Source organism: Balaenoptera borealis (genome assembly GCF_965194805.1).
Source record: "Balaenoptera borealis genome assembly, chromosome: 17".
In the NCBI taxonomy this organism is placed as follows: Eukaryota; Metazoa; Chordata; class Mammalia; order Artiodactyla; family Balaenopteridae; genus Balaenoptera; species Balaenoptera borealis.
Window position 1 is genome coordinate 58,604,263 of NC_138876.1, and position 26,898 is coordinate 58,631,160.

The window sequence follows — 26,898 nt, forward strand, 5'->3', positions numbered from 1 at the left end:
AAAAAATCTTGTGAATAATGGAGACCCAATGGAAGATCTTAGGGCAAGGAAGTTAGTTTTTTGGGAGGAAATTACTCAAGAAATTGAAGAGTACAGGTTTGAGAGACATTTTTGAGACATAATTGAGAGCATTTAATGGCTACTTCCATGAGAGAAGTAAGAAAGGAGAGGTGGAAAATGAATCCAAGGTTTCTAATGTGGCAGACTTCCCTTGTTAGAGAGGGGATGATATGGTAAGAAAGCATTCCAGTTTAGAATTATAAATATGGAACTAGAAACCTCCAGTTTGGGAGCAAGTTCTCAGGGCAGAGAATATGGTTATGGGATCATTGGAACCATGGGAATTTCACTTGAATGAGGATGCAAATTGATAAATGGACCAAGCACAAAATTACAGGGAAACAGGCATGTTTAAGTAGCACCTAGAGGAGAAATCAGCAAAGGAGACTAAACAGAGATGGAAGAGTTAGCAACTGTGATCTTGGCTATCTGAATCATTTAATGCTTCCTATACTCCCAAGCTAGTGAACTGAAAAAATAAAAACATTTCCATTAAGATTGGACTGAAAAATAAATATTTGCCACCTATCTAGAACATTTTAACAGTAAAATTCTAGAAAACCTGCCATTGGTTGATACAATCAGCTAAAAGAAACATGCAAAATCTAGATAAGCCACTGATTCTTAAATTCAAGAACACCAGAAGTCTTTGATACTTGGATTTTAGTCCTGGCTCTTCCACTAATTTGGGCAAATTATTTAACTTCTATGAACCTGTCTTCTCATCTTCAAAGAGAAAAAAAAAAAAAAAAAAAAAGGCTGGGATAGCTAGATATCTTCTGTTACTTCCAGTTCTAAAATCTAAAGTTTCTCCAGAGACCCAAGCAAAGTCTGAGATGAACATTTTAAATAGATTTATTCAAGAGCAAATCTTGAAGTAAGGATACCTTTTTCCCAACCCCACCCTTCCCTCTTCCTCAATGAATATTGATTGGGAAATATTTAAATTTATATAGGAGGCACTGGATATTTTTACAGTTCCTCTCAGTACAGCTTTGATTGTCACTCATCCACTCTGAGTCGTGTCTAGTGTCACGTCAGTGGAATGGCATCCATTTGCACCCCACCTAGAAGAGCCTCTCCTTTCTCAGTATCTTTGGAGTGGCTCGTCAAGCACATAAGCTCCCTACCTCCCTACATCCCAATGGAATCACCACAAGCTTTCTTCAGGATGTGTGTTAAATGAGTCTGTGCTCTCAACTGAGGGACCCTATGCGGCTCAGTGCATACTCAGGACTTCAAGAGCTAGAGACTTTTTTTTTCCTACTAGAATGTAAAAAGTAGGGCAGGGCAGAAAAGGAAACGTCCACTTTTTAAAAACCCTGACTCCTTTGCAAGGAGCATTTATATAATCAAGTAACACTGGTGTAGGACGAGTGAGGAATTGAACCAGGGTCGGTCTACTTAACTTGATTCCTGCAAATACTTGTGCCAAACTGTGCTTCCTAGAGTTATGGAGTTATGTTAATTCAAAAAAAAAAAAATCCTAAAAAAATCCTTGTGAGGCCGTCCGGGACTCCGATTGCAGCACGGAGGAGGGAACGCACGCACGCAATCTTCCATAAAGGCAGTTGGATATTTTCCTAAGGACTGGGCGACAGGACTTCCGCCCGAGGGAAAACCGAACAGAGAAACCACCTTTTCCTCCTGCCGCCTCACTAGGTGACCCAGAGAGCAAACATTCAGAACTCAGGGCACTCGGAGCAGCCCGATCGCTTTCAATACGCGCCCCGCCCCACCGGCGGGCTCCGCCCCTGGGCCCACCCCATTCCCAGCAGGCACCGCGTGAGCGACCTCGTCCCGCCGTGCCGCGGCTGTGCCCGTCTCTCGCGGCGCTGGGAGATGGCGGAGCTGGACATTGGGCGGCACTGCCAGGTGGAGCAGTGCCGGCAGCGAGGTGATTCAGGAGCCCCTAGCTCTGGTCGCGGGAGGGAAGGCCGTGGGGCGAGGCGGAGTCTGAGGAGGCAGGGCGGGCGTGTTCCTTGGGGGGGGGCGGTCTGCCGTGACATGTGTTGATGCCCCTGATGCCCATGTTTTTTGTTGCCCTTGAGCCTTTGGAAGAGGCTTATGGTCTCCTTGGAATGGAACCGTGCGATTCCCAGAAACATACCTTGCAGTGTGAACTTTGATTTTCGAGTGCGCCTTGCCAAGAAGTCGCTTCGCGCCCACTCCTTTCTGATGAGCACGGGTAGGGAGGACGCTTCGGTCTGGGAATCGGGAGAGTTCCCTTCTGAACCTGCCACTGCGACCTCGGGCAAGCCACTTCTCTCCCAGACTTTTTGTTTGCTTATCTATTACTTATCTGTCAGAGTAAGGAGTTGGGTGAGATCAGTTTTTAACCTCATTTTCGCGGGCTGCTCAGGAGACGAGCTTATAGTGAGAAGGCCCTTAACTTTTCCTCCAGATGATCATTACTCTCTCTCAGCTCTGTCATTCTTTGATTCTGATTATCACTGATTCAGTAAACATTTACTGAGCACCTCTTTTGGTGCTGGGACCACATAAGGGTATAAAATATAGCCCTTTCCACAGAAAAGCTTTCAGGATAGTTAGCTGCTTTTTAGAGCATTAATAAGGTGATGTTCTCTCTCTGCTGAACTGAGAGACCTTGTGATAACACATAGCCCAATATAATCGCCAGTGGTAGTGTGGTACAGGCCTTAGAAACATCTGCAGCAGGTATGTCCTGAAGCACTAGAGCCACACAGAATGCTCAGTCTTTGGTACCTGGCTTTCACTCCAAATGGATGCTACCACATCTGGCTCATACTACATTGGGTGACAAAATAGATTTTATCTCCCATTGCAGCTACAGTCATTGGCAGCAGGTAGCCACCCGATCACTGTTGAGAAGGACTCTGGGGTTTAGCCCAGAATTAGTGGGAGTGCTGCAGTTGATAAATGATACTTGTTGTGTGTGGTGGGCAAAAGGACACAATCCCTGCTAGGTTATTGTTACTTGCAGCACTCTGATTTGTATCTCTCACCACTGGCTGCCACCTTCAGCCATTCAGCAGGCAAGAACCAATGTTTCCTTGCAGATCTTTCATAGGGAAGCTTAGCCAGTTGGGTTTTGACTGTAAGTTATGTAATTCTGGTATACCTGATTATCTCTAGCAAGTCCATAATACCTACCATTTGTGACATAGTTCATCTTCCTTTCCAACTTCAGGTGTCTCTTAAAGTGTAAATACCTGAAATGAGGCCAGGGTCTAGCTCTTTTGGACTAGTGGAGAGCAGTTAAGATTTAGAATACGTTAAGTGAGTATCCTAAATTTCATTTAGCTTCTGGATGAATAGAAGGATGGTGTCAAGTGTTAGGAAATTATCTTGATCTTAACTCTCACCCCTGGATTCTCTTGGTTTGCGTCTAATATTTAGTTGGTCACCAAAGTCTCAAAATAGTGAGCATGTACATTTTTCCGATTTGAAAGAGACTATAAAAGTTTTGTAAAGTATTATATACTTCGGTTTCCTTCTCTTTTTGACAAATGTATACCTACCTTCTGGGTATGAAACAGATACTTACAGTATCATGCTTTCAGGACAACAGTGACAATGCATTAAGTTCGCTTTTCAGGTGAAGGAAGAACGATATTTAGGCCCCCTTGTCCCACAAGCAGAAACATCCAGCGGTCCCTTTGGGTTATAATGGGACCTCTTCTTTTTCTTTTGGGTTAAGATACTCTGTAGGATGAGATATTTGGGGAGCAATAGTAACTTTCTCTAAAGTGCAGTGCTTTTTGTTTTCATTTTGTAAAAGTGGTGTGATTAGATATAGCCAGCCTCACTTGGCTGTATACTGTAATTTAATATGAGGTACACGGAAAACAATTCAGAGAAGAAATGATTGTATTCAGTGATTTATGGTCAATTGTCACATCTAAGAATGGATACTTTCATGTGCTTTCCAAAAATTCATTTCCTAACTTAGTTGTTACTTAGTCCTAACTTAGTTGTTCCTCAACAGCAAGGAAAGAAACAATTCAGGACTAAAGTTTGCAGTATCAATCAATCCATCCATTGAATTTCTGGAATTTCTTTGAACACATCTCTACCTAGTCACCACAGGATTTTTCTCAGAGTTGAGTGTATTCAAAACAAGTTTATTGCTGTAATTATTCTTGTTAATTACAGGTATTATCTTACTATTCTTATCTTTTACATGTATCGTATTTGTTTTTTACAATTACCCTGTGAGGTAGGTGTGGCATATAGCATAGATACATGCACGCACACACATATATACATATGCACACAAACACAATATACTTATATCTATGTCTATTTTGATGCATATTACCTAATAATAGAGCTTTGGTTTTGTATACATACACATACATACACTGTATACTATATATCAAATATATATATATCCAATATGTATGTATATAATCCAAAGCTCTACTGTTAAGTAACTTGCCTAGCATTGCTAGGTTAGTAAGCAGTGGAATCAAAATTGAAACCTAGGATTGTCACTTCAAATGCAGGATTTTTGCAGTATACAGTCCTCAGAAACACCACCTAGTAAATCTGAGAAACAAACAGAAAACTCACAGGACTTTTTTTTTTTTTTCTGGTTTAGCATGCTACAGCAAGTAACATTTATCTTCTGATAATCCAGTTACTTTCAAAGTGCTTGAGGTTGTGATGGCTTTTGTTTAACCACTGCTTGCTGCACTAGGATATTGTTCAAAAAGGAAAGTTCTCCTATAGCCATAGTCCAGTACTTTAAGATTCTTTTTACTTAAGAAAACTAAATCAAAATCAGTTACTGACCAGAACATATAACATTTCCCCTCAATTTTAGATTTTCTTCCATTTGTATGTGATTGTTGTTCAGGAATATTTTGGTAAGTAAAGTTTTTTATGCTGGATTTGGGAGTAATTTTAGTGTTTATAATATGAGATTTATTTCTAAAAGTAGAATGATTTAAAATAGTTTTTACTTTAACCACTGATATCTGATATTCATTATAGTAATCACTTGGGGAAAAAAAAACAAATAGACTAGTCATAGACTCTGATTACTTGTACATATATGTGGTTAGTCTTTAAACTTTCCAGAAATGGGGTGATGTGTGTGATTTTTATGTAAAAGTTATATATATGTCTTTTAATCACAAGGAGAGAACATATCCACAATATAAAGAATATGGTAAAAAAATCCAGTTTATGATTATTAGTCTTTATTTTAATTAATAAAATGAAAAGAGCCCAACCTTTATATTTCTTAAATTGAGTACTGTACGTCCTTTGCACACACATCACATGCAAAGTAAAACCTGGGAACAAACAAGAATTTTGGAAAATGCATTTTCTTTTCAATTAAACTTTCAAGTATCAGGTATTTAATTTATTAAATAGAGCACTGTAAGAATAAATTCTTTTCAGAAGATGGTTCAGAAAGATTTATTAGAAGTAAATAAAAATAATGCATATTTTTAAGTCATTCAGAGCTAGAACACTCCTTTGACATTTTATTACTGATTATTTTTGAGAAATAAAAGAATCAAAAGGGTCTTTGCATTTTCACACACCTTAAAGCACTCAAAGTAAAGGTACTTAAGAGTGGTGAATTTTTGTACTCATATTGAAGTTGAATAGTAGTTGGGTTTTAAAACTTTTGAGACTATAGATGCTCTATCTTTTATCTGTCATTTCAGTTTATTCTTATAGGCAGAGTTGTTAATGTAGTGTGAGTGTAGTTAATCTTAAGGATACTAACCATTAAAATATCTCAAATTACTGCAGTTATCTTTAAGTACATTATTTGATTACATTTAAATAAACACTTTTTTTTGTTGTTATTTAAGCCTTGAACACAGGAGCAGGGAGTCACATAGCTGTCCTGAGGTATGTTAATATCTCCCAGTAAAACATGTTTGTATTTATGTACTTTCAGAATTTGATTCAGTTTAATCCCAATGTACCACAGATGAAAATTTGGCAGACTAAACTGATTATATAAGAGGGTCTTACCTTATTTATATTATTTTTCTCAGTATGTTTTAACATAAACTAGTCTACTTGGTATTTATAAATTTTTGTTCTTACAATTCTTATTCCTTTGTACTTCAGTTCTGTTTACGTAGCCTGCTTATAGCTTTAGGCTCTATATTTATAGATACATAATGGAATTAACATCCTCATCATATACTCCCTCCAGCTTGCTTCACTGTTTTGTTCATTTTCACTGGTGCCTGGTGTTAGGACTCTGGGGTAATACATTGTTCTGACTCCATCAGCCTTAGGTCACCAGGAGCAAACCTGTAGTCCAGCAAGATCTCCCTACCCTAATTCAGACCAAATCAAGAGATTAAAAAGGGCTGTTAAATAGAAGCCAAAATATCATCTTTATTACTGATAAAGAATAAGTTGAATGATACAGCTTAGTGTAGAGCCAAAAGGGTCTGCAAAGGAAATCCAGAATTAGGTGGATTTGCCCACCAGTCACAGCAATGCTGCACCAGGTTAGGCTTCCAAGGAAAAAAAGAGAAAGCGGAGCCTAATGTAATTTTCTCAAATTTGTAATCAGAGAAGTTGTTCCACCTCCCTTGGATCAGAGATCAGCAGAAAGTTAAACTGAATTTACTCCATTTGGAAAGAAGCATTTACCTCACATTTCGTGGTTGATATTTATTCCTGCCCACCATTTACCAAACACTTTACCGAGTCTCTTGATTATAGAAAATTAAGGTTAAATGAGCTTCAGTCAAAATCTGGCCCTTTGAAGTTTTGGTGATTTATTTGAGGGAAATAAAAGTTAAGTAACATATTGGTATTATTCAGGATTACTTGGAAGGAAATACTCATATAGAGTCATATAGTAAACATATTGATGTTTGTTATACAGCTTGTAAATCTTCCCTGTGTTTTCCTTTTTCTTATATGATTTGATTTTTATGAATGTCTCATAGAATGTCTCTCAATTAGATCTTATTAATTTAAAGGTGAAATAAAAATCTTCTACCTTTAGACCATTGGAATAAATTTGAAAAAATAGTTAAGAAGTTAATTCCAACAAGATGTAACTATCATTTATATAGAGGAATGCCCTTTGGTTATAGATTTCAAGCAATTACAGTTGACCCTTGAACAACATAGGTTTGAACTGTGTGGGTCCCCTTATACGTGGATTTTTTTCACTAGATATGTACTATACAATGCATTGGATCTGCAGGTGCAGAACTGCAGATACGAAGAGCTGACTGTAAAGTTATACTTGGATTTTCAACTGCATGGAGGGTTTGTACCTCAGCCCCTGAGTTGTGCAAAGGTCAACTGAGTTCATTCAGTTCTAGAAACCTAGTTACTTAATACTCAAAATAGCCTGAGTGATCTGGATTTTTTTTAATCTCATAAAAGCTCTTTTTCTTCTGATGTAATATTTGCTAGTAATACAGTATTAAATAGAAAATAAAGTATATCGTTGTGTGGGACTTCCCTGGTGTCACAGTGGTTAAGAATCCACCTGCCAATGCAGGGGACACGGGTTTGAGCCCTGGTCCGGGAAGATTCCCTCATGCTGTGGAGCAACTAAGCCCGTGCACCACAACTACTGAGCCTGTGCTCTAGAGCCCACGAGCCACAACTACTGAGCCTGCATGCCACAACTACTGAAACCCATGCAACTAGACCCCATGCTCTGCAACAGGAGAAGCCACTGCAATGAGAAACCTGTGCACCGCAACAAAGAGTAGCCCCTGCTTGCCACAGCTAGAGAAAGCCCGTGCGCAGCAATGAAGACCCAACGCAGACAAAAATAAATAAATAAATAAATTTATTTAAAAAAAAAAAAGAATAGTATATCGTTGTGAAAACTGTCTTAAACCCTCTGTATCACGGAAAAACATATAATTTTAAGTGTTCTTTTACATGTATTTAAGCCTCTAAAACCAGTATAGAAAGTAGATATGACTTGCCATTTGAGGAGTGATGAGCTGATTACCTAAGCATACTATTATGGAGGCATCTTTGTGTAGTATGTTACAAAGTAGAAGACTAAAATTATGGAGAGTTACTGAGTAGTCATTTTAACTTGACTTAGAAGATAAATACACCACAGTAGGAAAACTTTGAAAATGTAGAGCAGTCAGCACAGTAACAATTTCTCACACGAACAATTTTTATAATCTATGTGAGAGTGTGTGAGTTTCTCTTATAAGTTTAAGCAAAAATGATATGGATATCCAGAATAGATTTGTTGATTTGCTTTAAATGTGAAATATGATGCCATGTCCCCCATTTTACATTTTCAGGTGACTGTAATTGAGAGACTGAAGTCAGATACACATACATCTTACCCATGCTCATTCAAGGACTGTGCTGAAAGAGAGCTTGTGCCAGTTATGTGCCCTTATTGTGAGAAGAATTTTTGCCTGAGGTGATCACTGAGACCATTCAAACTCTGCATATCTGTTTAAGTCATATGCAAATACATGAACTAGTGTCGCTCTTCTGTTGCTCATAGACATCGTCATCAGTCAGATCATGAATGTGAAGAACTGGAAATCCCTAAGTCTCGTATGGCTGCCACTCAGAAACTTGTTAAAGACATTATTGGCAAGTATCTAGAAAGCTTGTTTTGTTGTTTCCCTACTGCTCTATACTCTGTATGAGTTCCAGAGCCCTGCTTCTCGTGTCAGCTTGCCGGTTATGGAAGGTGTTGTTAGCAACCTTGATGGTTATAACTTGCTATAGATTTTGGTGACATTCTTGTGACAGTATTTCTCACAAGGCTTTCCAATGAAAATTTGGAAATTCTATGGAAATACCCTACCAGATGTTCTCTTTTGCTGGACCATTTATATCTGCTGGTTAATCATCTTGGCTAAAAATTGTATTCATGAGGCTAAAGTAGTGGTTTACATTCTTTAAAGACTAAAGTTTAAGCCCAGTCAGCTATCCTATGAATGCTGCTGATATTCTGACATATGAGGAAAGAATGTATCTGTGATTTAGACCAGTCTGTCTGCTACCATGTTAGTTCAGCTGAATTTTCATTTTATATTAAGGATATTACTTTAAATTAAATTAAATTAATCAAATTAAAATCTTCTATAACCAAATCTTAAAATTCTCTGTAGAAGTGTTCGTGATTGCTCTGGATTGAATAGATTTAAGCTGGAAAGAGGCACATAACTTGAGTTTTTGATGTGGAAATCACTTAGGTCAACTCAGTGGTATTTTTCCATTGATCATACCTATAAAATGAATGTGGTCTCTATATATCTCTATTATATGTTATTCATGTACATTTCAGGGCCATAGTTAATAAATAATAATAAAAATAAAACTCTGGAAAATGTATAAGTTCTTATTTGCTTATATGCTTACACTTATTTCTTAGATTCCAAGACAGGAGAGACAGCAAGTAAACGACGGAAAGGTGCAAAACATAGTGAAACAGCTGCAAAGGTAGCATTAATGAAATTAAAGATGCGTGCTAATGGAGATAAATCATTGCCACAGGTTGGTCTTAGAGATTTTAGAATACAAAATGTTCTAAATATAGTTGGAGCTCCCTTTTTACTCTTCCCTCTCATTAAGTATGAGAACCTTATATGTATCATTTCTACTATTACATGGTATAAGTCTGCATAAATAATACATAGTTTTATGAGTTTTTTTCACTTTATAGAAACAGCAGTAAACCATATGTATCCTTCTTCAACTTTTTTCTTTTACCCTTGGTATCATTTTTTAAAACTTTATCCATGCTGATATGTTGAGTCTTATTCATTCATTTTGATAGCTCACATTTTTCTGTAGTATGAATATCCATTTATCCATTCTTTTAGTGAACACAATTCAGATTTCTTTTCCAAGTTGTTTGCTATTATAAACTGTTCAAAAGTGAACATCCATGTGTACTTGTAGGAACATTTCTCTAGAGCAGCTTCTTTAAAACTCCATATTGCCAGTTACATTTTCTATAACAATTCAGTACATATGTACGTACATACATACCTTAACACAGTTTCAGTAAGTAACTGATGTGTATGTGTATACCTTATGTGTATGTGTATTTTCTGATATTTTTTATTCTACTTTAAAGATTGTTGATTTTGTAGCCCCTGAAGGATTGAGACCATCAAATTGAAAAATGCTACTCTAGGGAACATACCTAGAAATAGAAAAGCTGGATCATGGGGTTTGCTCATCTTCAGCTTTACTAGATATTTTCAACTTTTTTTTTTTTTTAACAGATATTTATTGGAGTATAAGTGCTTCACAATACCGAGTTAGTTTCTGTACACAACAAAGCGAATAAGCCATATGCATACATATGTCCCCATATCCCCTCCCTCTTGAGCCTCCTTCCGACCCTCCCTATCCCACCCTCTATGTCATCGCAAAGCACCGAGCCAATCTCCCTGTGCTATGCAGCAGCTTCCCACCAGCCAACTATTTTACATTCGGTAGTGTATATATGTCAATGCTACTCTCACATCACCCCAGCTTCGCCCTCCCACCCTGTGTCATCAAGTCCATACTCTATGTCTGGCTCTTTATTCCTGCCCTGCAACTAGGTTCATCAGTACCATTTTTTTTTTTAGAGCCCGTATATATGTGTTAGCATATGGTATTTGTTTATCTCTTTCTGACTTACTTCGCTCTGTATGACAGACTCTGGGTCCATCCACCTCACTACACATAACTCAATTTTGTTTCTTTTTATGGCTTAGTAATATTCCATTGTATATATGTGCCACATCTTCTTTATCCATTCATCTGTCGATGGACATTTAGGTTGGTTCCATGTCCTGGCTATTGTAAATATTGCTGCAGTGAACATTGTGGTGTATGTCTCTTTTTTGAATTATGGTTTTCACAGGGTATATGCCCAGTAGTGGGATTGCTGGGTCATATGGTAGTTCTATTTTTAGTTTTTTAAGGAACCTCCGTACTGTTTTCCATAGTGGTTGTATCAATTTACATTCTCACCAACAGTGTAGGAGGGTTCCCTTTTCACCACACTCTTTCCAGTATTTATTGTTTCTAGCTTTTTTGATAATGGCCATTCTGACCAGTGTGAGGTGATATCTCATTGTAGTTTTGATTTGCATTTCTCTAATAATTAGTGATGTTGAGCATCTTTTTATGTGCCTCTTGGCCATCTGTATGTCCTCCTTGGTGAAATGTCTATTTAGGTCTTCCGCCCATTTTTTAACTGGATTGTTTGTTTTTTTGATGTTGAACTCCATGAGCTCTTTGTATATTTTGGAGATTAATCCTTTGTCTGTTGATTCATTTGCAAATATGTTCTCCCATTCTGAGGGTTGTCTTTTTGTCTTCTTGCTGGTTTCCTTTACTGTGCAAAAACTTTTAAGTTTAATTAAGTCCCATTTGTTTATTTTTGTTTTTATTTCTTTTACTCTAAGAGGTGAATCAAAAAAGATCTTGCTGTGGTTTATGTCAGTGTTTTTCCTATGTTTTCCTCTAAAAGTTTTATAGTGTCTGGCCTTACATTTAAGTCTTTAATCCATTTGGAGTTTATTTTTGTGTATGGTGTTAGGGAGTGTTCTAATTTCATTCTTTTACGTGTAGCTGTCCAGTTTTCCCAGCACCACTTACTGAGAGGCTGTCTTTTCTCCGTTGTATGTTCTTGCCTCCTTTGTCGTAAATTAGGTGCCCATATGTGCGTGGGTTTATCTCTGGGCATTCTGTCCTGTACTATTCATGTAAATTTCTGTTTTTGTGCCAGTACCATACTGTGTTGATTACTATAGCTTTGTGGTATAGTTTGAAGTCAGGGAGCCTGATTCCTCCAAATCTGTTTTTCTTTTTCAGGATTGCTTTGGCTCTTCAGGGTCTTTTGTGTTTCCATACGAATTGTAAGATTTTTTTGTTCTAATTCTGTGAGGAATACCATTAGTAGTTTGATAGGGGTTGCACTGAATCTGTAGATTGCTTTGGATACTATAGTCATTTTCACAATAGTGATTCTTCCAATCCAAGAACATGGTGTATTTCTCCATCTGTTTATGTCATCTTTGATTTCTTTCGTCAGTGTTTTATAGTTTTCTGAGTACAGGTCTTTCGCCTCCTTAGGCAGGTTTATTCCTAGGTATTTTATTCTTTTTGTGCAATGGTAAATATCAGTGTTTCCTTACTTTCTCTTTCTGATTTTTCATTGTTGGTGTATAGGAATGCCAGAGATTTCTGTGCATCAATTTTGTATCCTGCAACCTTACCAAATTCACTGATTAGTTCTAGTAATTTTCTGGTGGCATCTTTAGGATTTTCTATGTATAGTATCATGTCATTGGCAAATAGTGACAGTTTTACTTCTTCTTTTCCAATTTGTATTCCTTTTATTTCTTTTTCTTCTCTGGTTGCTGTGGCTAGGACTTCCAAAACTATGTTGAATAAGAGTGGCAAGAGTGACATCCTTGTCTTGTTCCTGATCCTAGTGGGAATGCTTTCAGTTTTTCACCATTGAGTATGCTGCTTGCTGTGGGTTTGTCATATATGGCCTTTATTATGTTGAGGTAGTTTCCCTCTACGCCCATTTTCTGGAGAGTTTTTATAATAAGCGGGTATTGAATTTTGTCAAAAGCTTTTTCTGCATCTACTGAGATGATCATACGGTTTTTATTCCTTAATTTGTTAATGTGGTGTATCACATTGCATGATTTGCGTATATTGAAGAATCCTTGCATCCTTGGGAGAAATCCCACTTGATCATGGTGTATGATCCTTTTAATGTGCTGTTGGATTCTGTTTGCTAGTATTTTGTTCAGGATTTTTGCATCTATGTTCATCAGTGATATTGGTCTCTAATTTTCTTTTTTTGTGATATCTTTTTCTGGTTTTGGTATTAGGGTGATGGTGGCTTCGTAGAATGAATTTGGAAGTGTTTCTCCCTCTGCAATTTTTTGGAAGAGTTTGAGAAGGATGGGTGTTATTAGCTCTTCTCTAAATGTTTGATAGAATTCGCCTGTGAAGCCATCTGGTCCTGGACTTTTCTTTGTTGGAAGATTTTATTTATTTATTTATTTATTTATTTAATTTATTTATTTTTTGGCTGCGTTGGGTCTTTGTTACTGTGTGTGGGCTTTCTCTAGTTGCGGCGACTGGGGGCTACTTTTCGTTGCAGTGCGCAGGCTTCTCATTTCGGTGGCTTCTCTTGTTGCAGAGTACAGGCTCTAGGCATGTGGGCTTCAGTAGTTGCAGCATGCAGCCTCAGTAGTTGTGGCTCGCGGGCTCTAGAGCACAGGCTCAGTAGTTGTGGCGCACGGGCTTAGTTGCTCTGTGGCATGTGGGATCTTCCCGGACCAGGGTTTGAACCCGTGCCCCCTGCATTGGCAGGTGGATTCTTAACCACTGCTCCACCAGGGAAGCCCTGTTGGAAGATTTTTAATTATGGTTTCAATTTCATTACTTGTGATAGGTCTGTTTATATTTTCTAATTCTTCCTGGTTCAGTCTTCGAAAATTGTACCTTTCCAGGAATTTGTCCATTTCTTCATGGTTGTCCATTTTATTGGCATATAGTTGTTCGTTGTAGTCTCTTATAAACCTTTGTATTTCTGCACTGTCAGTTGTGATTTCTCCTTTTTCATTTCTAATTTTATTGATTTGCGTCCTCTCTCTGTTTTTCTTGATAAGTCTGGCTAAGGGTTTATCAATTTTGTTTATCTTCTCAAAGAACCAGCTTTTAGTTTTATTGATCTTTGCTATTGTTTTCTTCATTTCTATTTCATTTATTTCTGCTCTGATCTTTATGATTTCTTTCCTTCTACTGACTTTGGGTTTTCTTTGTTCTTCTTTCTCTAGTTGTTTTAAGTGTAGGATTAGATTGTTTATTTGAGATTTTTCTTGTTTCTTGAGGTGAGATTGAATTGCTATAAACTTCCCTCTTAGAACTGCTTTTGCTGTGTCACGTAGGTTTTGGGTCATTGTGTTTTTGTTGTCATTTGTTTCTATGTATTTTTTAATTTTTTCTTCAGTGATCTCTTGGTTATTTAGTAGCACACTGTTTAGCTTCCATGTATTTCTGTTTTTTACAGTTTTTTTGCTATAATTGATTCCCAGTGTCATAATAGCATTGTAGTCAGAAAAGATGCTTGTTACGATTTCAGTTTTCTTAAATTTTCCGAGGCTTGATTTGTGACCCAAGATGTGATCTATCCTGGAGAATATTCCATGTGCAGTTGAGAAGAAAGTGTATTTTGCCACTTTTGAGTGGAATGTTCTATAAATATCAATTAGATCCATCTGGTCTATTGTGTCATTTAAAGCTTGTGTTTCCTTATTTATTTTCTGTTTGGGTGATCTGTCCATTGGTGTAAATGGGGTGTTGAAGTCCCGTACTATTGTTGTGTTACTGTCAATTTCTCCTTTCATGGTTGTAGCATTTGCCTTTGTATTGAGGTGCTTCTGTGTTGGGTGCATAAACATTTATAATTGTTATATCTTCATCTTGGATTGATCCTTTGATAATTAGGTAGTGTGCCTCCTTATCTCTCAGTCTTTATTTTAAGGTCTATTTTATCTGATACGAGTATTGCTACTCCAGCTTTCTTTTGAATTCCATTTGCATGGAATATCTTTTTCCATCCCTTCACTTTCAGTCTGTATGTGTTCCTAGGTCTGAAGTGGGTCTCTTGTAGACAGCATATATATGGGTCTTGTTTTTGCATCCATTCAGCCAGTTTGTGTCTTTTGGTTGGGGCATTTAATCCATTTACATTTAAGATTCTTATCGATATGTATGTACCTATTACCATTTTCTTAATTGTTTTGGGTTTGTTTTTGTGGGTACTTTTCTTCTCTTGTGTTTTCCGCTTAGAGAAGTTTCTTTAGCATTTGTTGTAAAGCTGGCTTGGTGGTGCTGAATTCTCTTAACTTTTGTTTGTCTGAAAAGCTTTTGACTTCTCCATTGAATCTGAATGAGATCCTTCCTGGGTAGAGTAATCTTTGTTGTAGGTTTTTCTCTTTCATCATTTTAATTATATCCTGCCACTCCCTTCTGGCCTGCAGAGTTTCCACTGAAAACTCAGCTGATAACCTTATGGGGATTCCTTTGTATGTTATTTTTTGTTTTTCCCTTGCTACTTTTAATATTTTTTCTTTGAATTTAATTTTTGTTAGTTTGATTAATATGTGTCTTGGTGTGTTTTTCTTAGGGTTTATCCTATATGGGACTCTGTGCTTCCTGGACTTGGGTGACTATATCATTTCCCATGTTAGGGAAGTTTTCCACTATAATCTCCTTGAATACTTTCTCAGACCCTTTCTTTTTCTCTTCGTCTTCTGGGGCCCCTATAATTTGAATGTTGGTGTGTTTAGTATTGTCCCAGAGGTCTCTGAGATTGTCTTCAATTCTTTTCATTCTTTTTTCTTTATTCTGCTCCTCGGCAGTTATTTTCACCATTTTGTCTTCCAGCTCACTTATTTGTTCTTCTGCCTCTGTTATTCTGTTATTGATTCCTTCTAGTGTATTTTTCATTTCAGTTATTGTGTTATTCATCTCTGTTTGTTCGTTCTTTAGTTCTTCTAGATCTTTGTTAAACAGTTCTTGTATTTTCTCAATCCGTGCTTCCATTCTATTTCCGAGATTCTGGATCATCTTTACTATCATTACTCTGAATTCTTTTTCAGGTAGATTGCCTGTTTTTTCTTCATTTATTTGGTCTTGTAGGTTTTTACCTTGCTCCTTCATCTGTGATGTATTTTTTTGCTATCTCATGTTTTTTTTTTTAATGAGTGGGATTGTGTTCCAGTTTTACTGGTTGTTTGGTCTGAGGCTTCCAACACTGGAGTTTGTAGGCTATTGGATAGAGCTGGGTCTTGGTGCTGAGATGAGGAACTCTGTGAGCCCTCACTCCGATGAATATTCCCTCAGGTCTGAGGTTCTCTGTTAGTCCAGTGGTCCAGACTCGGAGCTCCCACTGCAGGAGCTTCCGCCCAACCCCGTGCTTGCAAATCAAGATCCCACAAGCCACGTGTGTTGGCAAAAAAAAAAAGAGAGAACAATAACAAACTAAAAAATAAAATTAGATTAGGAAACTAACAGATATGTTAGAAAGAATGTAAAAATAAAAATATAGATGAATCAACAACTGGAAGGTACATCAGTACCACAGTAGTAAAAAAGAGGAGGGAAAAGAAAAAAAAAAAGGAGGGGGGAAGGCCTTGGCTGTGGAGAGTGGGGCCTAAGCAAGGATGAGGTTTGGGTGGTGGGCGGGGCCAATGCTCAGATCCCACAGGGCTGGAAAAGGCCCTGGGGGCTTTGAGGGGTGGGGCTTAGGCTCAAGGAACAGAAGGGACCCAGGCGTGCCCCCCACTCCTGGTCTTAGAGAGCAGGGGACCTCACCTGGGAGCCCAGCAGGCTTCCTGGGCTCGAGTGGGCAGGACAGACGCCCTCCTTTCCTCTCCTGCTCCTCCGGTCTGGGGTCTGGGAGGGCCCCTTCCGCCTGCCTCTCCTGATCTCCCTGGCCTCCCTCCTATGCCCCCAAGGACCCACGCAGCCTGTAGTGGACTTGGAGAGCAGGGGATCGGCCTGGGAGCTCAGCAGGTGAGTGGGCGGGGCAGTTGCCCTCTGTTTCTCTCCCGCTCCTCCCAGAGGGCCCCCTTCCACCTGCCTCTCCTGATCTCCCTGGCCTCCCTCCTATGCCCTCAAGGACCCACGTGGCCTGGAGGGAGGTTTGGAGGGCAGGGGACCGGCCTGGGAGTTCAGAGGCTCCCTGTTCCCGAGTGGGCAGGACAATTGCCCTCTGCTCCTCTCCCCCTCCTCCTTGATGGCCCCTCCCGCCTGCCACTCCTGATCTCCCCAGCCTCCCTCCTATGCCCCCAGGACCCTCATGGCCTGGATGGGGCTTTGTGTGTGGGGCGAGGGGGACCGGCTTGGGAGCTCAGCAGGCTCCCCGGCCCCCGTGGGCCAGGCGATCGCCCTCTGCTCCTCTCCTGCTCTTCCCGGAGAGTCTCTCTCACCTGCCTCTCCTGATTTTCCTGGCCTCAGGCGTGCCAGTCTTGTCTGGCCTCCACTTCTCCTCCCACCTCGGTCCCCCTACATCCTACCGGTTCACTCTGGGGTTCCTCCCATCTCCTTGGGGGTTAAAGTCCCCCACCAGTGGCTGACAGGTGCCCTAGTTGTGGGGAGATGCTAACTCCACGTCTTCCCACACCGCCATCTTGCCTTCTCCCCTCCTTGTCAACTTTTTATTTTAAGTAGTTGTACAGATTTATCTCCTTGTAGTGTCTGAGAGTTTCAGTGTTTCTTGCCACTGTAGGGTATTATTCATTGTTACCAATCTGATAGATGTGAAATGATACTTCAGTGAGGTTTAAAGTTGAATTTCCCTGTGGCTAGTGAGGTTCAGCTACTTTGCATATGTTTATTGGATATTGGGCTTTCTTTTGTGAATTATTTGTTCATATCCTTTGCCCATGTTTTCTGTTGGGTTGTGGAACTTTTAGAAAGGTTTATAAGAGTCTATATATTCTGAATTCTAATCTTTTTTTGATTAAGTATGTTGCACAAATCTCTCAGTCTGTGGCTTGTCTTCACTTTGCTTTTGATCTCTTTAGTAATTCAGACTTCTTAAATTTTAATACACTCAAATTTATTAATGATTTCATTAAGATTGTACTTTTAAAAATAAGTTATTTTCTTACATTTTCCTTTAAAAGTTTTATTTTATATTGTTGTTTAGCTCTTCATTCCATCTGGAATTTAATTGTAAGTAAGTAGAGGCAGAGATTTCTTCCTTCTCCTCCCACCCAATGGGTTACCTATCATTGTAACATAAGGTATTGAAGCGTTCATTCTTGTAATGACATTTCTGTCATACACCAGATTGTTTTGTATATGTGGGACTAGTCTGGGGATCTCAATTCAGTTCCTTTGGTCTGTTTGTCTCTCTTTGCATTAATATCAAACTGTCTTAATTATAATAGCTTTATAATAAGTAGGACAAGACTCTCCACCTCATTCTTTGCTTTCAACTCTGTCTATTCTTGGCCATTTATTCTTTTGTAAAAATTTCAGGATCACTTTGTCCTGTTCTGTGAAATGGTGATTTTGATAGAAATTGTACTGAATTTAAAATTAGAGACAGTTGACATCTTTAAAATTTCACTCTTCCCATTCATCTCCATCTCCATCTCTATCCAACTTTTTTTAGGTCTTCTTGTCTTTAAGGAACATCCTATAACGCTTACCATACATATTTTATGTCTTTTCTTAGGTTTATTCTTAGGCTTTTCATAATTTTTGCTGCCATTTTAAATGGTAATTTTTTAAAATTAACATTTTTCTAATTGTTTATTCCTAGTTGTTGTATAGTGTCCTTCCATCCAACAAATAAACTCTAATAGTTCCCATAGTTTACAGATTTCCTGGCTTGTTTTCTGTGCAGTCACATCTTCTGCAAATGACAGTTTTGTGAGTTGTTTTTGTTTTTTTTTCAAATTTGCTTTCTCTTGCTCTTCCACCTTCTCATTATTATTGTTTGTGTTAGTGCATTGGCTGAAATCGCCACAACAACGTTGAATAATATGAGTGATAGCAGGCATTTTCATCATATTTCTGACTTTTAATGCAAATTATTCTAAAGTTTCATCATTAAATATTATATTTGCTGTAGATTTTTGATAGTAGCCTTCCTTAGGTTAACAATATTTTTCTATTCCTAGTTTTCTAGGAATTTATATCAAGAATAGGTATTAAATTTTGCTATAATTTTTTTCCCTCCATCTAGTAAGATGATTATGTCGAGTTTTTTTTCCTTATCAATGTGGTAAATTACATTGATAAATTTTTTTTGTTGTGAATCACCCACATATTCTGGGATAAACCAGTTGACTCTGATATATAATTCTTTGAAAATGTGCTGCTAAACTGATTTACTAATATATTATTTAGTGTTTTGTCTTCACATTATTAGCCAAAAAATAAAATTAGTTGAGTAGCTTTCCCTCTTCTGTTCTTTGAAATAGTTGGGTATTATTTGTTCTTGAAGGTTTGGTAATGGTTGTTATAACTTTCAGATTTGTTGCCTTTTTTTGAGGGGAGAATTTTGAATACTGTTTTAATGTATTAAATAGTTCTTGGCTTATTTGGATAATCTATGTCTTCTGAAATATATTTTGGTAAATAACATCTTTCTTAAAAATTTCTGTTTCATGTAGATCTTTCAGTTTATTGTTATAAAGTTGTTCAACTTATTTTCTTATGTTCCCAAATCTCTATTGTGTCTTTCTTTGGTCATTCTTAATATTTTTCATTCGTACTTTTCTTTGATTTCCCCTTGAACAGTCTTGCTAGAGGTTTGTGTTTACTTTTTTAATTTATATTTTAGTTTTTTCAAAGAACCATGTTTTGGTTTTATTGACCTCTCTATTGTTTCTTTGCTTCCTGCTTCACTAATTTTGCTCTTATATTATTATTTCTTTTTTTCTGCTTTGTTTAGATTCTCTCTGATGTTCTTTTTCTAACTTCTCACACTGAATAATGAACTTGCTTATTTCAACCTACTTGTTAGGTGTATTTTTTTTTTTTTTTTGGTAACTTTATTTTGATACAGCTTCAAACTGAAAAGTTGCAAGAATAGTACAAAGAATATTTTCATATTTGTTACCCAAATGTACCAGTTATTTACATTTTGTCCTGTTTGTTATTTCATTTGCATTCTCTCTCTATCCATATGTATATGTGTGTGCATGCTTACTAATTTTTGGTTGGCTTGATCTATCAGTTTCTGAAATAGATGGTATCAAAATCCCACTGTAGCTGTGGTTTTGTCAGGTTTTTTATTCCTGTAACTCTAATAGTTTTGCTGAGTTGTGTATTATCAGATACATTGAATTTCTTCATCGTTATGTCTTCTTTATGAATTTTGCCTTAAATCCAGTTTTGAATTATAATAATATTGTTTCATTACCTTTCTTTTGATAAATAGTTAACTATTATGTCTTTATGCCTTTATATTCAACTTTTCTTGTTGTTTTATTTTTAGGGTGTTTCTTGTAAGCAGCATGTAGCTGGACTTTGTTTTTTTAATCCAATTTGATAGTATCTTTCTTTTATAGGTGAGTTGAACCCATTTATATTTATTACGATCACATGTATTTGAATGTATTTCTTCCATCTTATGTTCTTTGCTCATCATCCTTTTCCTTTTATTATTTATTTCTCTCCAGTCATTTTTTTGTATCGACTGAATTTTCTGTATTCCCTTTCATTCTGCTGGTTTAGAAACCATTGATTATAGTCTTCTTCTTTGATTATCCTTAATATTTCTTTTTTGAAAACTTCTTTATTTGTTTTTAAAATTATAAAGATACATACTTTCAACAAGGGTAACTTTTAAAAACTGTATAAAGGAAAAAAACTAAACACACCCTCCTGTGCTCATGTCCATCTCAACTGAGGATGGTTTTGCCCCCTTGGGGACATCTGGCAATGTCTGGAGACACTTTCAGTTGTCACAACTGGGCATGGGGGTGCTGCTGGTATCTAGTGGGTAGAGGCCAGGGATGCTGCTAAATGTCCCACAGTGTATAGGACAGCACCCACAGGAAAGAATTTTCTGGTCTAAAATGTCAATAGTGACATAGTTGAGAAGACCTGCTCTAAAGTATCCAATAATATTATTCACATTACTTTGCAATTCTTTTATTACTTAAAACATAATAGCAAAAACTTCTATAGCACTAACTTTGTTCCAGGCCCTCTTCTATCACATTTTATCCTCGCAACAGGCTTGTGAAATATGTACTATCATCTCTGCCTAATAGACAAGAAAACTGAGGCACAAAAAGGTTAAGTAACTTGGTAGTAACACAGCTAGTAAGTGGAGAGCTGTGAATTGAAACCAGGGAGACTGCCTCAGAAACCATGTTCTCAACACACCTAACACTTTATCATGGAGCATGCAGGTCTATAGATAGAACTTTTTCCCCTGTATCATTAGTATTTGTGTGTGTTTATACATATATGTACTGACATATATTATTTATATATATATGCACCCATGTATATGTGTGCATATACATGTGTATAATTTTACATAAATGAAAATGGCTATTGATATATGCATACAAAGACATAAAGAGTGTTTTAGGGTCATTATTTCATAAAAATGGCATGATATTCATTTAGTTAGCACTTTTTTTGAATACGTGCTATATATCAGGTCCTGGGGATACAACAGTAGGTAAAACAAACCTGGGGATACAACAGTAGGTGAAACAAAGTCCCTGCCCGTATGAAGTTTATATTCCAGTAGGATGAGACAGCTATTAAATATATACTACAATTTCAGATAGTGATTAAGCCTATGGATAAAAATAAAGCCTGTTTCAGGTAGATAATATATCCTTTTATCTCTATATATTCTTCTCATGAATGCCTAACAGATTCCCCCAAGGGAACTGGTATGGTTCTAAATCATTTTCTTTAAAAGCTTGGATAGCTTTCCAAGTGGTGTGGATATACTGTGACTTATGTCACCATTTTCCTATTGAACATTCACTTCGTTTCCAGTTCTGGCGACTGTGCTAAGAATTTTCCTATTTCTGGTTTCCTATTTCTGTGAGATAAATTCCCTGGAGTATGTTTTCTGGGTCAAAGGGTATGTGTATTTTAAATCTTAATAGATGTTGCCAAGCTGCTTTACAAAGAAGTTGAAACAATTTACATTTCTACCATCAGTAATTGTAATAGTCAACTTTTATTGACTGATTGCACTATGCCAAGCATTGTTTTGTGGCTCTAGATTTTTTACCTCCCTTAATAATCATGACTGTCATGTAATATATTATTATCCTCATTTCACAGATTAGTAATCTGAAGTGAAGTGCTGTTAAGATCACTCACGTGGTCAGAGCCTGCCATTCTACCCTGTTTATTACTATACTGCCTCTTGTGGCCATACATGAGAGTACCTTTCCCCTCCGATGGTTTCCAGTAGTTGTTTATCTTTTTAAATGTATTCCAGTCTAATGGCTGTGAAAAGATATTTCCTAATTGCTTTACTTTGCACTTCCTTGACCACTGTTCAGTTTGAGCATCTTTTGTTATGTTCATTGGCCATGTATGATTGCTCTTCCTTGAATTGCCCATGCATATCCTTTGATCATTTTTCTTTTAGGTTGTTATTTTTATTTTTATTTCATTTATATTTTGCTTGGTCAACTATGGAAACTCTTGGAGTAGAATGGATATTAATCCTTTATCTATAATCAATCTGCTTTGGAATCTTTTTTCAAAATCTGTCAAACATCTTGATTTTACTTAGGTATCTCATTGACATATCAGGGTTCTAAATTTTTCTAAGGTCTGTCTTTCATTTCTGTTTTGGTTTTCTTAGGGTTTTCATTTTTTTTTTCATCTGTCTTTAATAGTTCTGGAATTTGATTTTAGCATATGATATGAGCTAAGGACCCAATTTTATTTTCTTCCAGTTGTTTAGCTAGTTTCTGCCAACCAACTAAATAATTCATCTTTGTCTTATTGAATTGAAATACCAAATATCACCTTCATGATAAGTTTAAAATTTATTTTTACTAGATCGGTTTTTGGATTTCCTATCCTATTCCATTCATCTATTTTTTGTTCATATGTTAATACCAAGTTGATTTGATGTAATAACTTTATAGAATGTTCTAATATATGATAATGTAAGTCCCATCCATATTTTTCCATAGTTTTTCTTAGCAGTTCTTTTTTTTTTTTTTTTGCTTTATCCATCCATATGAACCTTGTGATTATCTTATACAATTTTTTTTTTTTAATCTCTCTTGGGATTTTCATGGTTGTCATAATGGGGCAAGGTTGTAAGTGACAGACTCCAGCAGATACTGTTAAAGAATGTAGCCTCTTTAAAGGTCAAAATGGAGAAACTGAAAGAAATCATTATAAAAAGCAAGAGAGAACACAGCATGGTTTTAGGCAGAAATGTGGCTTCTCATATCTTTCAAAGTTTCCCACAAGGATGTTGGCTGTGAATAATAGTGCCTACCAGAAGTGAGAAATCTGCCATTTATGAGAAGACTGATTTGCCATTCTCAGGAGGATTTTATACCCAGTTGGCCTCTTCCTTTTGATTCTGGGGATTCTGGCTCCTTCCCTACCCACCAGGTGCAAGTAACTGAGGCAAAACCGCCTTGATGCATTATCAAGTGATTTCTGTGAAGTTGGGTGAAGTAAAATTCAACTTCCCAGCAGCATCTATTAACAAGTCCTGACTGAGGATCATTCCTGAAGGATTCTCTGAATTCCCATTTTATGATATATATTAGTTTTGAGAGAAATGACATTTTTATGACATTGTCTTCCTAAGAACTTTATGTCTTCTCTTTTAGATCATGTTTTATTGCCTTCTGTAACATTTTATATTTTTCTTCATTTAAGTCGTATTATTCCTTGCTTATTTTCATCTCTAATTATCTTATGGGTTTTCTTTCTTTTGTGAACAGAATATTTCCCTTTATCTCTATTCCTAGTACTTACTGTTAATATAGAAGAAAAAGGTCTTGAATTCTGTATATTCATCTTATTCAATCACATCGCCAAATTCTTCTATTTATTTTAGAAGTTTTTTTTTTCCCTTTGGTTTCCTAGGTATACAATCACATCCCACTGACAAGTAGCTTTAGTTTTTATTTTTCAATAATTATACTAGTTATTTTGTTTTCTTGTATTACATTGTCTATAATCTTCAATATAATGTTTTGTAATAATAGTGATAACAGGCATGTGCTTAACATTTAAAATTTTTAACGTGTATAATTAAATACCAATTCTTCTCTCAAAATCTAAAGTTACTTGGTATTGTATCCTCTTGAATAAGACAAAGAGTTTGACATGCTTTATGTAGTTGAATATCTTCCATCCCATCATCTTTGTTCACACATGATTATTTTTAAGTCACTTGCTATTTGAATTTACCAATATATTTTTTGAGTTTCTTTTTTCCTTAAGACTCACTTTTATTTTGGCTAAACGCCATTCTTTGGCAGTTCATTCGTTAAGAGTCTTTGTTGGTAAACTCTTTCAGTCTTTTGTTTGTCTGAAACTGCCCTTATTTTCCCTCACTTGAGCTGGATTATCTGTTAGATTCTCTCAACTCTGAATATACTATTCATTGGCTTCTTTTGTCTATTGTTCAGGAAACTTGTGCTGTAGATCTTATTCTTGTTGCTTTATGGGTAATTTGTCTTTCTTTTTGTGCATGTGTAGCTTTTAAGATTTTATCTGTGATATTTTCCAGTTTCAGTGCAATGTTGCTAGGTATGGATTTGTTTTGTTTTGTTTTGTTTTTTAATAAAGACAGTGAAATAAAGAGAAAGTCTTATTTATTTATTTATTTATTTATGGCTGTGTTGGGTCTCCGTTTCTGTGTGAGGGCTTTCTCTAGTTGTGGCAAGCGGGGGTCACTCTTCATCACGGTGCGCGGGCCTCTCACTATCGCGGCCTCTCTTGTTGCGGAGCACAGGCTCCAGACACGCAGGCTCAGTAGTTATGGCTCACGGGCCCAGTTGCTCCACGGCATGTGGGATCTTCCCAGACCAGGGCTCAAACCTGTGTCCCCTGCACTGGCAGGCGGACTCTCAACCACTGCACCACCAGGGAAGCCCTATATATCGGTTTTTGTAAGCAATAGCCTACATCAACATTCAGCAGTAATTTCTTAAGCCTCCTTTCCTGGAGTGCACATCCCACACAAGCCCCTGCTTTCAATCAGTGAGCTGGACGTAGGTGCCCCATCACCATGTGGCACTGTTATTTCCCGTTAACCTAAAAGCTGAGCTCTTGCTACCTCTTCCTCTTCTGGAGCCCTGAAAGCCTGTGGCTCAGCCTGCCTACTGTCACTTTGCCTTTCTGTTTCATTTTTGGATCCTCAGACATATTTATTTTTTTACTTTTAGGTGAGGATATATCTTTTTAAATTTCTCTTTTCAGATTAATGCTCTTGTTGCTGTGTTTTTGGAGCAAGGGCTATGAGGTTATAGAGTTGGCCCAAAGCTTGAATTTCCAATGATTTCTTATTTTTCTTTTAATACTTGTTCTCTGTAATAATGCACTCCACTGGTCTCTAACAAATCTAAATTCCTTAGTGCTGAGATAGAAATTGTGTTGAATCTATTATTTCTTAGAATAATTGTGATCTTTCCCTACAATTTAGGGATCCTCCAGTTATGCTAAAATATTTACTATAGCAGGAATTGGTCTGTAAAGCCAGCACTTCTTTAAAGTGATATTCGGAAGAAGGGAAAATCAGAAGCCACTACCTTTGTTCCTTTTCTTGTTTCCTGCATTTGTTAATTTTGCAAGAAAGTACAATATAAAAGAAGCATATAGGGTATAGAATACTGGAGGAACCATCTCCAGATTTCTGAATCTTTCTCTTTTGTTGATATGGTGCTTGTCTAACTTTTTTTTTTTTACGTTTCTTTTTTTTCGAAAGCCCTACTATCTCTAAATATGTAGTGAGATCTCTCAGGTGAAAAGAAATGTTATATGTCTCAGGAATCTTTTAATTGTAAGTGACAGAAACTTGACAGAAACCAACTAGCTTACTCAAAACAATTTTTCTTTTTCTCACATAATGGGGACCATTGATCTGGTCTCAAGGGATGACTGAATTCCAGGGCTCAAATGCTGTTGAAAGAGGCCATCTGTTTCCTTGACTTCTCTGTGAGTTAGACTCACTGTTTTTCATTTGAGGAAACTTTTCCACATTGGTTCAGGAATGGCTGAGAGGCATAGAGGATAGCTGCAGGCAACCTCAGGTTTAATTCAGCAAGACTTAAAAAAAACTCTGGAAAAATATTGCTCCTCCCTGCCCCCAGGTTTTGAATGTAAGATCCCAGGAAAGGACCTTGATTGGCCTAATGTAGGTCACGTGCCTATTTTTGCATAGATCATCCTGACTAGGGTCTTAGATCCTCTGCCCATGCATTTAGGTGGATGCTGGGGTTCTGTGATTGTATTCCCACTAGAAGTTGTATCATTAGAGGGTAATCCTTCTCTGACCAGGAGAAGAGAGGAAGAAATGTCACCAGACAAAAACAGATGTCCATTTCATGTATATAATCTGTATTTTAACTTTTTATTTTTACAGACGGAAAGAATTTACTTTGAGGTTTTCTTACCTAAGGGGAGCAAAGAGAAGAGTAAGCCAATGTTCTTTTGCCAGCAGTGGAGCATTGGAAGGGTCATAGACTTTGCAGCTTCTTTAGCCAGTCTTAAAAATGACAATAACAAATTAACACCTAAGGTAACAACAGGTTATAACTTTTTCCCTAAAAGTTTTAGAATACTCTATAAAGCACGTTTATTACATTATGATGTATCTCTCTCTTAACAGAAATTGAGGTTATGTCACAGTACCTCAGGAGAAGCCTTACCCTTGGATCATATTTTGGAAACCTGGATTGCTAAGGACGATTGTCCTTTATACAATGGTGGAAATATTATCTTGGAATATTTGAATGATGAAGAACAGTTTTTAAAAAATGTTGATTCGTACTTGGAATAGTCATTCAGGGAGTCAAGCTAGAAATCATGAGGAAAATTCAATGTTAATCAAATTCTTTTACTACAAATACTATGTATTTTTTATTTTTGAAACTTGCTTTTTATTTCCATTATATCATAATTTACATTATCAGTCTTCCATTAAATTGGATTTGAATTTTTGTGTTTTCAAGTTTAACTATGAACTGACATTTAGCAAATTCTCTTATCTAATTAACATTTATTAGGTTATGCTGTAATAACAACAACAAAGGTATATTTCTCATTTGGTTAATGTCGGCTTTGATTGGTTGTGACTCTGCTCCATGTTATCTTTACTCCAGAATCTAATATGAAGGAATG

The 26,898-nt window shown here is 37.0% G+C and overlaps 1 protein-coding gene across 5 annotated transcripts; it reads left to right on the forward strand.

The window, feature by feature from the left end:
• Positions 1-1,835: 1,835 nt before the first annotated feature.
• On the forward strand, positions 1,836-26,717 carry ZFAND1 (zinc finger AN1-type containing 1). Of its 5 annotated transcripts, XM_082363613.1 has the most exons (9): positions 1,836-1,957; positions 4,871-4,913; positions 5,877-5,916; positions 7,213-7,308; positions 8,322-8,446; positions 8,534-8,625; positions 9,413-9,534; positions 26,141-26,296; positions 26,387-26,717. In XM_082363613.1, the coding sequence occupies exons 1-9, from the start codon at positions 1,903-1,905 to the stop codon at positions 26,555-26,557; spliced, it is 900 nt and encodes a 299-aa protein (XP_082219739.1). In that variant the 5' UTR covers positions 1,836-1,902; the 3' UTR covers positions 26,558-26,717. The 5 variants fall into 5 exon arrangements, with proteins under 5 accessions (XP_082219739.1, XP_082219736.1, XP_082219738.1 ...); XM_082363610.1 differs by lacking the exon at positions 7,213-7,308 and having other exon boundaries at positions 1,841-1,957; XM_082363609.1 differs by lacking the exons at positions 1,836-1,957; positions 7,213-7,308 and adding an exon at positions 2,113-2,248.
• The last annotated feature ends 181 nt before the right edge of the window (positions 26,718-26,898 follow it).